This window comes from Rissa tridactyla, chromosome 1 (genome assembly GCF_028500815.1).
Source record: "Rissa tridactyla isolate bRisTri1 chromosome 1, bRisTri1.patW.cur.20221130, whole genome shotgun sequence".
NCBI lineage: Eukaryota > Metazoa > Chordata > Aves > Charadriiformes > Laridae > Rissa > Rissa tridactyla.
In genome coordinates, this window is record NC_071466.1 from 194,815,182 (window position 1) to 194,829,356 (window position 14,175).

The window sequence follows — 14,175 nt, forward strand, 5'->3', positions numbered from 1 at the left end:
AACTATGAACAAAAGAGAAATAACAGAACAAAACAAGATGAGACGGGGGGGAAATGGGAAAGAAGAGAAAGAGCAGAAAGAGGAACACGCTGAGAATCAGAGTGGAAAAAGGAATACACGTGTGTCATGGTTTAACCCTGACTGGCAACCAGGACCACACAGCCATTTGGTCACTCCCCACCCCAGTGGGACAGGGGAGGAGAATCGGAAAAAAAAGGAAACATTGTGTGTTGAGATAAGGACAGTTTAATAGAACTGTAACAGAAGAGGAAAATAATAATAATAATAATAATAATAATTAATAATAATGGTAAAAGACTATGCAAAATAAAGTAATACAACACAAGTCGCTCTCACCACCCAATGGTCAGTTGCCCAGTCCGTCCCAAGCAGTGATTGCAGATTCCTGCCCCTCAGTCAACCCCCATTTATATACTGAGCATGATGTCTATGGTATAGAATATTCTTTTGGCCACCTTGTCCTGTCTATGCTCCCTCTCTGCTACTATGGGAAGCTGAAAAATTCTTGACTTAATATAAGCATTACTTAGCAAAAACTAAAAACAGTATGTGTCACCAACATTATTCTCATACTAAATCCAAAACACAATTACCAGGAAGAAAATTAACTCTATCCCAGCTGAAGCCAGGGAAATGCAATAGCAACTAAAGGGCCTCATCTTATGCAGATGGAGTCACAGGCATCTTTGCCTTTGATTTTGAGATATGCTGGATCCAGCAGGTGAGACTGACATGACAGAATGCAGCCTTCTCCTGAGCATAGAATCACAGAATCACAGAATGGTTTGGGTTGGAAGGGACCTTAAAGATCATCCAGTTCCAACCCCCCTGCCATGGGCAGGGACACCTCCCACCAAACCAGGTTGCTCAAAGCCTCATCCAGCCTGGCCTTGAACACTTCCAGGGATGGGGCATGTTTAGGAAATATTTAGGAAAACTGGCAAAAACTGAGTAATAACATCAAACTGAACCTCATGCAAAAGAAAGAAAGAAAACATACTGAGAAGAAGCCTAAAGAAAACGGTAAGTATGAATCCCTTGAAACTTGAGCAGATTTGGATTCTGAATTCTATTTTGGATTTCGTAAAGTGCCTCATTTTAATAACATGCTAAAAACTTCTGCTTACTCCAGCTTCTCGATATTTCAGAACAGCACATTTCCCTTGGGCAGAATCTGAGCCCATTTGTTCTGTCTTACAGAGCTTCCTGTCTGCAGTGAGTAAAACAGCAGGAGAGATTTCTCTGACATTTTATTATATCAAATTTTAAAACCCTCTACAGCGGAAAGGAAAGAAATTGTTGTGACAAACCTAAGAGGCTTTGTGAACTTCTAGGCAACCTACTACAGGTCTGCAGTGATTTTCTGTGGCTTAACAGTTGATACTGCGAAACAAAATTTACAAGCAACGTTTATGGGTTAACAATTCTCTTGTCACGTGGCAGGTATGTGACAAGTAGCATTTTTTGTTGCTTACCCAGGTAGGATCTAGCTGCAGTCCCTCCGTAACACCAATAACTCACGACCTTGCAAGCAGTTCTGAATTTGAAGGGTCTCCTGACAGCAGTATTTGGTAAATGATTGTGGTTGTGCTGCAAACAGTACCTAGACCTGCTGGAGCTCAGATTGCAGGACTTGGAAGATGTGTTTGGGACACTTATCTCCTACTTTTGTAATGACTCTCTTCAGACTCTCTCCCATCTGCTGCACAGGCCTCCGGTGAGATAATTTTAAAGAAATGTGGCTCAGTAACTTTCACTTGAATTAAAACTTCCTGATGACGTTATTTCAAATTTTTATTCAGCAATGCATTGAGTGGCTGCTTTGGCAAATAAACTAGAAAGGGAGGATCCAGCCCACGCTCCCACTTGTCCGGAGCACAGCCGAGACACAGAGTGCTAAGTGCAGATTTTGCACTTGGCCATACAAAGTGGCACGTCTTCCCTGATCCCACACCTTTTTCCTGATAACAGCTACTTGACACAAACAGGAAAGTTGGTATAGCCTGTTCCTCCATCATCCGCGGGTCCCCTGTTAACTTTGCTGTTCCAAAACAAAGTGGCCTGAAGCAGGGTTTGGGAAGCTTATTCTTGACTTTGTGCAGCTGATGAAAGAAATGCCCCATAAAGCTAATGTTTAGCCAAGGCTTTTCCTATCTAGTATGCTCTGGGGACAAGAAAAAAGAATTAAATAGCTCTTCTGCAGTTCAGAGATGGAAATCCAGCTGCTTATTGGAGTACAAAAATCACACTCACTTTGGAGTAGTGCAAAAACAAAGAGAAAGGACACACCACTGATGTATTTTCCCCTGATTTTCAAATCTGCTTCTGATTTTACACCCACAGCTCTGGGCAGAAATAGTCATAGGCATTAGGGACACTGTTTAATTATCAGCCCCTTACACTAGACTAGACTACAGTAGACTACATGACATTACATTACACTACACTGGGTGTCCCTGGAACTACTACTACAGTGATCTGCAGACTTTATAAGTCGATCTCTAATTTAAGAGTAGTAAGCAAAAGCCCTGCAAAAAACAGATGCCTCTCAGTGCCTCTTTGGTGCACGGCACCTCTTTTTCAGACAGATGCTAGCCAAGAAAAGTTTTATTATAGTGTTATATGGAGAGATTCAACTTTAAGAAGTAGTCTCTAATACCTGTAAAACCAATTAAAGACTCTAAAATCAAAGGCTGTGAAGGGCATCAATACTGTTTTGCAAAGATTAGAAAAACACTTCCTATTCACTCAGATATCCTCTGTTGAGATCAAGACCTTCAAACTGCTGGACGGGCCTGACACCTCCAGCTGCTGGTGTGCAAGGAGAGATCCAAGGAGGCAGCCCGAGCTGCACGGAGCTGCAGGGTTCGTACTCTGAGCTGGGAGGATCTCAGAGCACGAGCAAAGGCCCATGCCTGAAGCAGGGGTGAACTGTCATTACATTTCAGGTCACGGAGCTGTATCCATTTCAGTAGATTTTGAATTAGACACTCGGTACTTCAACACTATGATAATTGACTGCTTATAAGTACTGTAGATGGGGGGAAAGAAAACCTTTAAATAGTAGCATTACAGCAAAACCCAGGAACTAGAGAATACAATCTGGTCAAGTGAAAACACAGACTTAAATGATGAAATGTTAGTTATATCTTGGTCATACTGCTTACCATTTTCAGCAATTGCTTCCAGGGTGGAAATCTCATTTAAACCACTAGAAAAAGAGTGGGAGAAAAATAATTAAAAATCTTTTCTAGGCAAGAACAACGTGAACGAGAAATGTACAAATATACTGACTAGTTAAAATGATTACTGTGTCAGTCCCTCCATCATTCTCTCATCTCCTCCTTATGTCCCTTTCCTTCTACAAAGACATTAATAGTACAAGGAGCACATCTTCAGATGATTTCTCAAACCCTTCAAACTACCTTAGCTGCAGAGAAGGCAAACTACTGATTTTCTTTTCATTTGGAGTTGGCCCCTTTTCTAATATTTGTACATGAGCTCCTTAAAATGGTTATCATCTTTTTTTTGGTGTAGTGACGCACAGCTATAGCTGCACTTTCTTAGCACCCACTGACACACACACCGTCTACCAACACACACAAATGCCCAAGTAATAGGGCTAGGAAGAAGAAAGAGCAGAAGATGAGCAGAGGGACCCAATACACCCACGCCTTGTATTTTCTAAATATACGTTCCCCTGAAGGAACAGTCTCTCTCTACCTCTTAGACCTCTTAGATCAGTTGTCATAGGCCTGGAAACATGAAGAATTATAGCCCTCCTATTCCTTCTAGAATGATGAAAACCAGTCTCTTTATTCATACTAACTTCGGCCTTGTCTGTATGTTTATTTGCTTGTTTATTTATCCTGCCAGTTTTTTTGACTCCTGGAATGCCCTCTAGCAATTAATTCTGCAGGTTAATCATGTGTTGCATAAAATAATTCAGCCTTTCTGCTAAAAGTGTGTTGCCATTTAGTTTTAATAGTTGTCCCTTTGTTCTCATATAATGAGGCAGACAAAATAGGAATGCCTGACTGACTTTTTCAACATGATTCCTCTATTACACCTGGTAAGCTCATTAGGGGGCTTTAAAAAACACCAGATTCACCTTTGCAAGAAAAATAACTTTGCTAACTGTGTGAGCTTCCGTTTTGGTTTTAAAATTTCCTGAATACAAGTGACATTTTCAAAACCTTTAAAAATCGTGCACGTGTGTGTGTCAGTTTTGTTTGTGACAAGCTCCTACCTGACAAGTGGTCGTAGCTGAACCACCACTAGGTTTGGTTTAGATGTATTCACTTCCAGATGAGAGACATCGAGATCAGTTACGTTTGTTAACTTCCAATCTTCTGATGCCTGAAGGAAGCTCAGAAGATCCCTGGTAGCTTTGCAGTCAACAGCTGGCAAAACTAAAGATGAAGGAGAAGACTGAAGAATTTCCTGTAATAAATTTATGAACAGTTTATTTACTTGCTTAATAACTAAACACAAACCTTTTTTTTTTTTTAATGTATCCTTAATTTAATATTCAAGGTGCGGAACAACCATGGTAAACACTACGTGAGTTCTCACCAGCCTGATGCCGGCTGCAGGTTGCTCCTGGAAAGGGGCAGTGAAGGGACACGCGTTGTTCTTATTCCTACACCTTCTTGGGGCAAGCTTAAGGCACTCAGGGACACCAGATTCCTACTGTCCTCTCCACAGGTGTGGTGGGAGAGGAGAGACGGATCATAGAATCACAGAATGGTTTGGGTTGGAAGGGACCTTAAAGATCATCTAGTTCCAACCCCCCTGCCATGGGCAGGGACACCTCCCACTAGACCAGGCTGCTCAAAGCCCCATCCAGCCTGGCCTTGAACACTTCCAGGGATGGGGCAGCCACAACCTCCCTGGGCAACCTGTGCCAGTGCCTCACCACCCTCACAGTAAAGAATTTCTTCCCAATATCTAATAGAAATCTCCCCTCTTTCAGTTTAAAACCATTACCCCTCGTCCTATGTAGTTCTCTATATAGATGATGTAGTTCTCAAGCTAAGAATCTATTGGAGAGACAGGTTATGAACGCTGCCAGAAGCAAAGCTCATCAGACAACCCTCTAACTAAATGTCCTCAGAGATGACAAGGATCAATGTCAGACACCTCAAGTTCCCCCAGCTCCATTCAGTACGGCGTCATACTTTGCAAAATAAATACCCTTCCTTTGTTTACATCCTGGTGGTACAGCACACAGTACAGACAAGCACCTAATTTGTAACTGTTAATTAAAGAAAGCTACATGTTTCAGGATCTACAGAGCCTCCAGACACACATAAACAAACTTAATGTCATGTACTTTCTGTCTTTCTACTCAAAATACAAATTATAAAGCTCAGGCTGAACTGGTTCAGATAATCACACATCAAGTTATCTATCACTTTATTTATAATTCTCATAGTGGAGTTTCTGCATTTGAAAACATTCTCATTCTATGAATTTGAAACCTGCATAGTCAAAAAAGTTCCTTTCCGAGGGCTTTTCTTGGTAATAAAATTAACTTGAAATATTCAGGGAAAGAAAATGCAAGATGGAGACTTGAGAAAGATCAAAATTAATGTACCCCAAATTTAAGATCGATATTTGAAGATACTTTTTCGTTGAGTCCTAGTTTACAACTTGTTAACTTTGCTTTCCCATTTTCTATATTTAAGTCTAGATTGAGTCTCTCACTTGATCCAACATTCAGATATTCGAGTTGTTATAGACTCTCCCTCCCCCTCTAACTGATGCAATTGTTGTAGTGTTCCTAACACTTTTCTCCTCCTACTCTTCTTCCTTTTTGTCTGTTCTCTGACTGCCTACCACTTTTCTGACCTGCTCTGGTTCTTTCTAATTGCTCACATGTTTTCCTTCCTAGGCAAAGGCTAGTTATTTTCGCATTTCTATAGATGCTCATAAGGGAATATTGTGCAGTATCGTCTGATTTGCCAGACTGATAGAAAAATAACTGCAGAAATTAAAATAGAGCAGAAAGCACTGATTTGGTTCAGAGGTCTTTGAGTGGTGTTTTTAGCACCGCCTGGAAGGAAAGGATGATACATTTCATAAAATCATAGAATCATAAAATCGTTAGGCTTGCAAAGGACCTTAGAGATCATCTAGTTCCCACCCCGCTGCCATGGGCAGGGACACCTCCCACTAGACCAGGCTGCTCAAAGCCCCATCCAGCCTGGCCTTGAACACTTCCAGGGATGGGGCATCCACAGCTCCTCTGGCCAACCTGTTCCAGTGTCTCACCACTCTCATAGTGAAGATTTTCTTCCTTATATCTGATCTAAATCTACTCTGTTTCAGTTTAAAACTATTATTGCTTGTCCTATCACTACATGCCCTTGTAAAAAGTCTCTCTCTAGCTTTATGTAGGCCCCCTTTAGGTACTGGAAGGCTGCTTTTTTCATTTTGGTTTCTTTGCACATATGAATTTAGAGCTAAAATTCTGAGCAATAGTCAATTATTTTGTTTTATTTTCAATATTTTAATTCCTTGCCCCCTAGCAGCAGCCAGAATGGCAGCAGCCACTTCTTCCAAGGATATATATTAAGCAGATTACTCATTTATTGTAGAATAAGATATAAAATGCATCATAACTGAGTAATATCTGAATTGTGCCTCTGCTCCTAACCAATCCTGCACTGCCATCTGTCTCAGCTTCCAGCCACTGGTATTCAACTGTCTGCCATCTGAAGGGCAGACACAGCTGGATATCCACTCATCAGCCTCAGCCAGCCATTCTGATCCCATGCCTCTTGTTTGTCCTTCTTGACATTTGGCCATTGCACAATTCTCTTTGCAATACCCTTATGTTGCTTTATGCATTTTAGGATTTCAACTACCATGTATGTTCCAAACACGAGAAGTCAAAAAGAGGGCAAAGAGCAAAGAGGATTACTGAGAAACACCTGATTTTGCATTCTGCTGAAGGACTAAACAAAGAGGTACAACCACAGAGTAGCTGGGAGAGGGAGAGGGAGAGGGAAAGGGAAAGGGAAAGGGAAGAAAACCTCCTATGGAGTTGTTGGGGTGACAGCAGAGCTTTCTACATTAAATGCCAGAACCTATAACCTGTCTATAGGCAGCTTATTCTGATTATGAGTTCATTTACCTTCCTTAGTGTCCCCTGAAGCATCTCTCCCGAGTGAAATCATAGAATCATAGAATGTGTTGGGTTGGAAGGGACCTTTAAAAGTCATCTAGTCCAACCCCCCAAGTTGAAAGAAACTTCACTCTTGGATTGCATATATCACCATGCAGGTTTTTTTGAAGGTAGGTGTGGGATGACTCTGTCCACGTTTCTAGCCGTCCTGAAGCCAAGTAGCTGCACTATGATAAAGCTGTGCTTGGACTTACTTGCCCAGTTCTGGTTTAAGTGTTACGTTAACTGGACTGACATTACACCTAAGCAATTTGAAGCTGGAATGGAATAAATTTAGGTCTATCATTAAAAACCTATTGTTAGAATCTTTGTTAAAGACCTATGCATCCTTCTATAAAGGATCATTGTTCTGAACTAGTTTATGTTTGGCATGAAAGCCGATAGACAGTACTATAATAAAAATATTAGTTAGGAAAAATCTCTGTGTTGGCTCTGAAAATATCCAAGAACCTACACCCAAAGTAGGGAAGCTCTTCCATGTAAAAGAGATCTTTTAAATCTTTACCTTCTACCTGTGAATATGTCATTTAAAATATTAAAGTATTGTATTTATTTTCCACAGCATGGGTCAATGGGTTGTCTATAAAAAAGAAAAATCTATTCAGACTTGGAGGTGCATCTGTTTCTACACACAGTGAGAACTGCAAAAAAATTATAATTGTTGTATTTTAACTCTCCAATTACTATTAATCTTACAGACTTTTACACTGTACCTGTGTTCTCCAAAGGTATGCATAAAGCTGTATATTATGATTTTAATGAAAATTGATCTGCAGCTACAGAAAGTATTGTTGAACAAGCCTCCATACCACTGTACTATATGGTGGCAAACATGACACCAGATTTTCTTTCAAGGGTTACAGACAGATCCAAGGAACTATAGAGAGGCAAACCTGAAGTCCGAGAACAGGAGGAACTATTTCAAAGAATAAATACAGACTATAACAACAAGGAAGGGGTATATTGGGAAAAAGCTGACATGGTTTTTGCAAAAAAAGGAGTTGTGCCTCACAATTCTTCTGAAAATCTCCAAAGGAGTCCATAGGCACGTACACCAAGGAGCTCTAGCTGACACAGTGTACTTGGATCCACAAAATGCACTTGGCAGAGCCTTGGCCTTGAAGCAAAGACTCCTAAAGAAACGAAGCAGCTTCAGCGTGAGAGAGGCAGGCTTCACATGGAGGTAGGTAAAGGATAGCTAAAGACTAGGTAAAGAGATAGCAAGCAAGGAGTAGAAAAACGTATCTGTTCCTGTACTAGGGTCTGTTCTGTTCCATATCTTCATAAATTATCTGTTAAAAAGGCATAACTACTGAGTTAATGAAATGTGCTGATTACACTGCATTATTCAAGATAGTAAAGGCAAAGGCTGACAAATTGCAGAAGCAACTTCTGGTACAACCTCTTGGACAACAAAGTAACTGATGAGATTCAATGTGAATTGATTTTAGCAGAGCACAGGGTGAGAAAAAAAACAACACTAATTTTACGTACACAATAACACATAATAGGCTCAGAACTGAGTGTTACCCTTCAGTAATGAAACCTTAAGAGGCACAACAGCTCTTTCAAAATGTCAATTCAGTGGCTGACAATGATCAGAATTGAAAAATCAAATATTTGTAGTGTTTTCAAAAAGACTAGAGAGCAAAATACCATCATGTCACTAAAAAAATCTATGATGAACTTATATCTTGATTATTATGTAGTTCTGCATGCCCCTTTGTCAAAAATAATGTAATAAAACTAAAAGAGGCAAAGAGAAAGGGAACAAAGACAATCAAAACTATAGTAAGACCTCTGTATCACACGTGACTAAGTAGTACTCCTCAGTCTATGACCACTGAGTGAGGATACGATGGAGATACAGAATCACAAATAGCAATGACTTACAATAATAATTATGCAGCTGCACAGCTGGCCGTTAATTGGAGTGTGTTACCACACACTGCAGTTCTACGGAGCCGAGCATTCTGGGGGCAAACCCAAAGCTAATATTAAAGAAAAATAGTTCGTAGGGTAGGTGACTACTTGACAAAAAAGTTCCCCAAGTGCTAATCTTTGTATTTTATTATTTAATTAAAAAGCTCTTTGAATGTTTAAGATGAATGATCTACCTATAAGATTCCTTTTGTGTTAAATGGAAATAGAATTCTTTTATTGCATACAAACCCATTGATCCCAAAAGCTCAAAACAGCTGCTAATGTAGCTGAACAAACCTAATATCTGCAAATGTCCCTGTGGTTTACAAGCCTATAACTCTTTTACAAATAACACTTCCTTCCTGTAGTACACATGCTGCTACATGCACATATACATTCTAAATAAGATCTCCAGTTTAGGTTTGTGAATAAATTTGCATTTCTGAAGTTCAAAAGGAGGATACTCGAGTGACATGGAACATTTATTGTAACTTAATGAATCACTCATGTAATATAGAGTGTGAAGGTATAAAAATTTGTGATTATGCAACATCAAAGATTCTAATTTCCCCAGAGAGAAAACTCAGACCTGACCTTCACTTTGTCCTTTGTTCTGTGAATATTATAACAGAGTCTTTCATAGCATGATTAAGAATGGATTTCTTTCCCAAAGTAGCTCAAGTGGAGTGCAACTGAGGCAACAGCAACCGAGCAAATTTTTGTAGCCTCTGTCACATTCAAGATGGAACCGGATGTTTATAAAGATCCTTTCTGGCCCTAAAAGCTACAAGTCTGTGCAAGAGATATTGACAAAATTCTCCATATGGGCACCTAAGCAAAAAAGAAATATTTAGTTTATATGTCTCGTTTTCCTTCACTCAAGTTTCAGCACCTCACTCCCACAAAACTATGCTAGAAAAGTATTAAGATTGCCAAGTCCAACAGAACCGATCTAGGAAGTTCTGGTGAGCAACCCAGGAGTTAAGGTGAGCAATATGTCAAAAGAAACTTTTCAGTTTTAAAGAAGCTGTAATGACAAAAAGTTTCTCAGCTCCAAGACAGAAAGGGAACAGAGGCAAGGTTAGAAAGCAAACAAACTGTTACTGACACTAATTCAGCTTGTTGAAAACCTGGGTTTAAATCTTTGCTGGGCCAGATTGTCCTGCTGTGAGGACAAAAGATTTACTTACTGGGTTCCCGGTCCACTCAGTATACCACCTGATTTCTCAACCCATCAGTCTCTGGACTCAGCTCTACCCTCAGCTCTACCTACAGGTCTGGTGTAGTCCTGCTTACAAGGCAAAAGAAGAAAGTATTAAATACTTTAATATCTGTCCTTTTAGATATCCAGGGCCTACTTAAATAAGACCACCACATCATCAGGAGCTTGCAGTGTCACGTGCGCATTTCACACAGCTTCTAAAATCAAACCAGCTTTGCAGTCAGGCGGCAACAAAATTTGCTCCAGACACAGCCTTGCACAGATTTTAAACCCAGAGAAGATAAGGCATACCAGAGAAGTACCACAGTACCTCTGCCTGTGGGCGCAACCGCTGATCCTTGCACTACAAATGATTATTACTCCCATTCGTTCCTCAGAAAACCCATGTATGTACTCTGAATAGCTGTTTTTGTTCCAGCATCAGTGTTAAAACGCTGTTAAAGAGACGAAGACCTCCAGTATCCTTCACACAAGGAAGACGTGAGGTTCTTAGTACAGATGTAGACACAGGTAATATGTGAATATTTATGTATTTAATTACACATACAGCTTGCTGTGTGGTGCTTGGGAATGCGCACTTCCTCATGTGCTCTGCTAGCAGTTACATTACTAATGGCTGCGTTCACGCTGCTCTGCCTACGGGAATGCCTTATGACTTCCGCATGTCAACACTTCCTTTGTCTAATTACAGTTCAGTAAACTGTCATGCAAGTATAACATGCACAAAATCTCTAAACCTCCTGATTGAGAAGGTAAGTTGAAGTTGCTGACCGGCTCAGGAGGACTCTGTCTTGCATTCTGTGCCTGGAGTTAATTTCAAATTTCAAAGTAGCATGGCTTATTTTCATGAAGATTAAAGCAATCTAGTATCTAGTCATACATTAACCACATGAAAATATAAAAGTTAATTCTCTGCATGAGTTAAGAGAGCTTCAATTTTTATGAAAATAAAACAGATGTTCAGTTCTGAAAATTGGGAATAAATAATTGATTCCTACAACTTCTTTTCTTCTAACAGCTTCAAAACAGAATTTTGGGGTGCCAGTCTGGAAGTTTATATTGTTTTTTAGAATAGAAAATTGCAGCACGTTTAGGAACAATTTTGTCAGTTATGATGACTTCTGAAAACTTGATCTTCAGAAATAAAATAGCTACAAAACAATTCTACAAACTCAGTTGATTTCCTTTAACCCATTTGCTTAAACTGAAATAATCTCAATAAATGATTTAAATAGGAAAAATGCCGTGATTCAGTTTAATTTTTCCCAATTATTGCTCGTTTGCATCTTTCTTATACCTTTTTTAATATTAAATACTGCATATAAAGAAATAAAAAAAGAAATGCTTGCCTGAACATTTTGAAATGGATTCTTGTTACCGTAGGATTCGCTGAGGTATGTGAAATCATCTACGCTAAGCTGAAAAACAAAGAGAGAGATTGGTGAGAAGGAGCCACGGCGTTTCCTTTAGGTACAGACTTGCACTCGGCATTGGTGAGAGAAGGGGAATTAATGTCACATACTGTATCTTGCAGGAACAAGATGAGGTTTCTGGAATTCTGGGTAAAAACAGGTTGCAAGAGTACGGTCAGCTCCTGTGCTGAGACAACGTGTCCTTCGTGCAAAGCAGTGTCTGGATTCCACTGTGATCTACAAAGAAAAAAATTTTTATCCGTAAAATTTGCTGCAATGATGACACCGCTTCTTTCTTTAAATGTGCAGCAGCAGGTAACGATATAATCACCTTTGGATTAAGATCAGGTTTACAGTTCAGTTTACTTTCATTCTCCTCAAGAGGAAAAGAACTTGTCCGTTTATGCCCATACCACATTAACTGTGTTACAGCAGGAATGAAATTGGTCCAATCAAGGTAACTGTCTCTCTCTAATTTCTTGTTTGTGTACAACAGCACAGTTGCATCTTCCAAAAAATTAGCTACTAAGTGGAATGAAGAAGAATACGTTGAAAATCTTCAGAGAGAATTCCCAAGGTGAATCCTGTCAGACATCTCGGTGGCCAGAGAGGAGAACTCGGGCTAGACCACAAGTTATCATAAATCAGTATTTTTTCATAAACATTTTCTTAAGTAAAAGTGGCTTTTCAGTGTTATTGTAAACAATATGTTCTCTCCTAAGGTTTTCATGATGAAGGAGCTGTTCTGCAGAAGCAGCTCAGAAAAGCCACCTTTCCAGAAGCAGGAGCTCTTCTGAGCAGAGCAGCTCAAGACACCAAGAGAAGCTTACAATTCTTCTGCCAACCTGTCATTGTGAGGACTGGACAGAGAAATAACTCATCGATGTAGTTTTACTACCACCAAAACCAGTTATGGGCAAAACAAGAGGTGGCACTATCCTTTCTACATCTGAACGGGATTTTAACAGTATGCAACATGGGTCTAAAGGGATGAAATTAATTATGAAATTTTTGGTCCTAGGTGCCTTGGCTAAGGTAATATTGTCATTCTATAAAAAACACGGAGCTTGAAGCTTATTGTCCCACCTTCCCCAAACCCATGTCAGTTGCTTAGGCCTGAGAAATAGGGTATTCCAAACTCTCTAAATTATTCTAAATACCAAGAATAGAATAAGGAGAATTGCGGTGTTCTGTAGCATCAGCTATTATACGATTGCAATTTGTTGAAGTTGAGATGCTTATTAAATTTTCTAACCCAAAGCATTTCGAAAATGCCCCTTGTACAGCAAGCTTTTATGAATAAAAACAACCTTTGCAGTCTCTTAAGATGGAGGCAGAACAGGGGTAACGAACACACAGAGGCGGTTTCAATGTTGTTTCTCAGATAAGGAAAATCTATATTTCACTTCAAGACTTCCCCGTAATTCCAACGAAGACTGCTGAGGGTGAATCGAAAGTGTCCAACTGCACCCGTAACGGCAGAGGTAAAAGCAGAGCGGTCCTGCAGTCCCAGATACCTCGCTCCCTTCAGAGTCTGGGGTTTCAGAGAACACGTGGAAGGCTCATGCCTTCAGGACAACGTGCTGCAGATGTTAAAATTAAATTCTAGTTGATCTTCTGTCTGTTGCTTTTCAAGCTTTAGAAGTAAACCTTGCTGTGCAGGAAAGAAATTTTTTCTATTTGATAGAAATTATCATTTGGTATTTTCTTAGTTTTGCTCAGCACCTTCATTTCTTTGTCATTTGTGTTTGGAAACCCTTATTAATTTGTATTTATGAAGCCAAACAACTTAGAAATTGTAACAGACATGCCTCAATTTTTCAGAAAAGTCAAACCTCACGATCTCAAATATTTACGTATAATCTTCAATAATAAGATATTTGAAAACACAAAAACTCCCAAAGATCTGAAGGACTATTCAGGAACTGACTTTCATATTGACTTTATGCATTGCGTGGCCACACCAAAATACTAATAATATTAAAGGAAAATAAGATAGATTAGGTTAAGAGATGTTAAAAAATGGCTTCTGTGAAAGAAAATGATAGCAAATATCTTGGTATACTTATTTAAAAAACTAACTAAATAAATCTATTTCATGCCTAGTGTTAGAAAAAAAAAAGAATATTTGGACAGCTTTTGGGACTTGCAATTAAGAATAAAAGATAACAGAAAGCACATGAAACAACACAACACTTTTTGCAGCAGCACCATAGCAAAGACTTTTGTCATGAACTCAAAACTTCAGAAATTTAATGATCCTGTTTTAAAGCATACTTGGTTCTAAGGTTTTCCCTGTTCCTTCAAGCAGCTCTCGTTAGCTATCTAACCTTGAAGAGCACCTTTTGTGAGACTTTTTAGCTTCCAAGCAGGCAACTTCAGTAACTCCAGCATCATCGTTAGAA

The 14,175-nt window shown here is 39.5% G+C and overlaps 1 protein-coding gene across 1 annotated transcript in view; it reads right to left on the reverse strand.

Annotated features, from left to right (window-relative positions):
• Positions 1–14,175, reverse strand: part of ATP6AP1 (ATPase H+ transporting accessory protein 1) — a 57,727-nt gene that overhangs the window by 37,843 nt on the left and 5,709 nt on the right. The window contains exons 2-5 of the mRNA XM_054204912.1: positions 11,881–12,007; positions 11,708–11,776; positions 4,271–4,464; positions 3,189–3,232 (exon numbers count right to left, since the gene is read on the reverse strand). Of these exons, the coding sequence (XP_054060887.1) occupies positions 3,189–3,232; positions 4,271–4,464; positions 11,708–11,776; positions 11,881–12,007 (434 nt within the window). The remainder of the gene's footprint in view (positions 1–3,188; positions 3,233–4,270; positions 4,465–11,707; positions 11,777–11,880; positions 12,008–14,175) is intronic.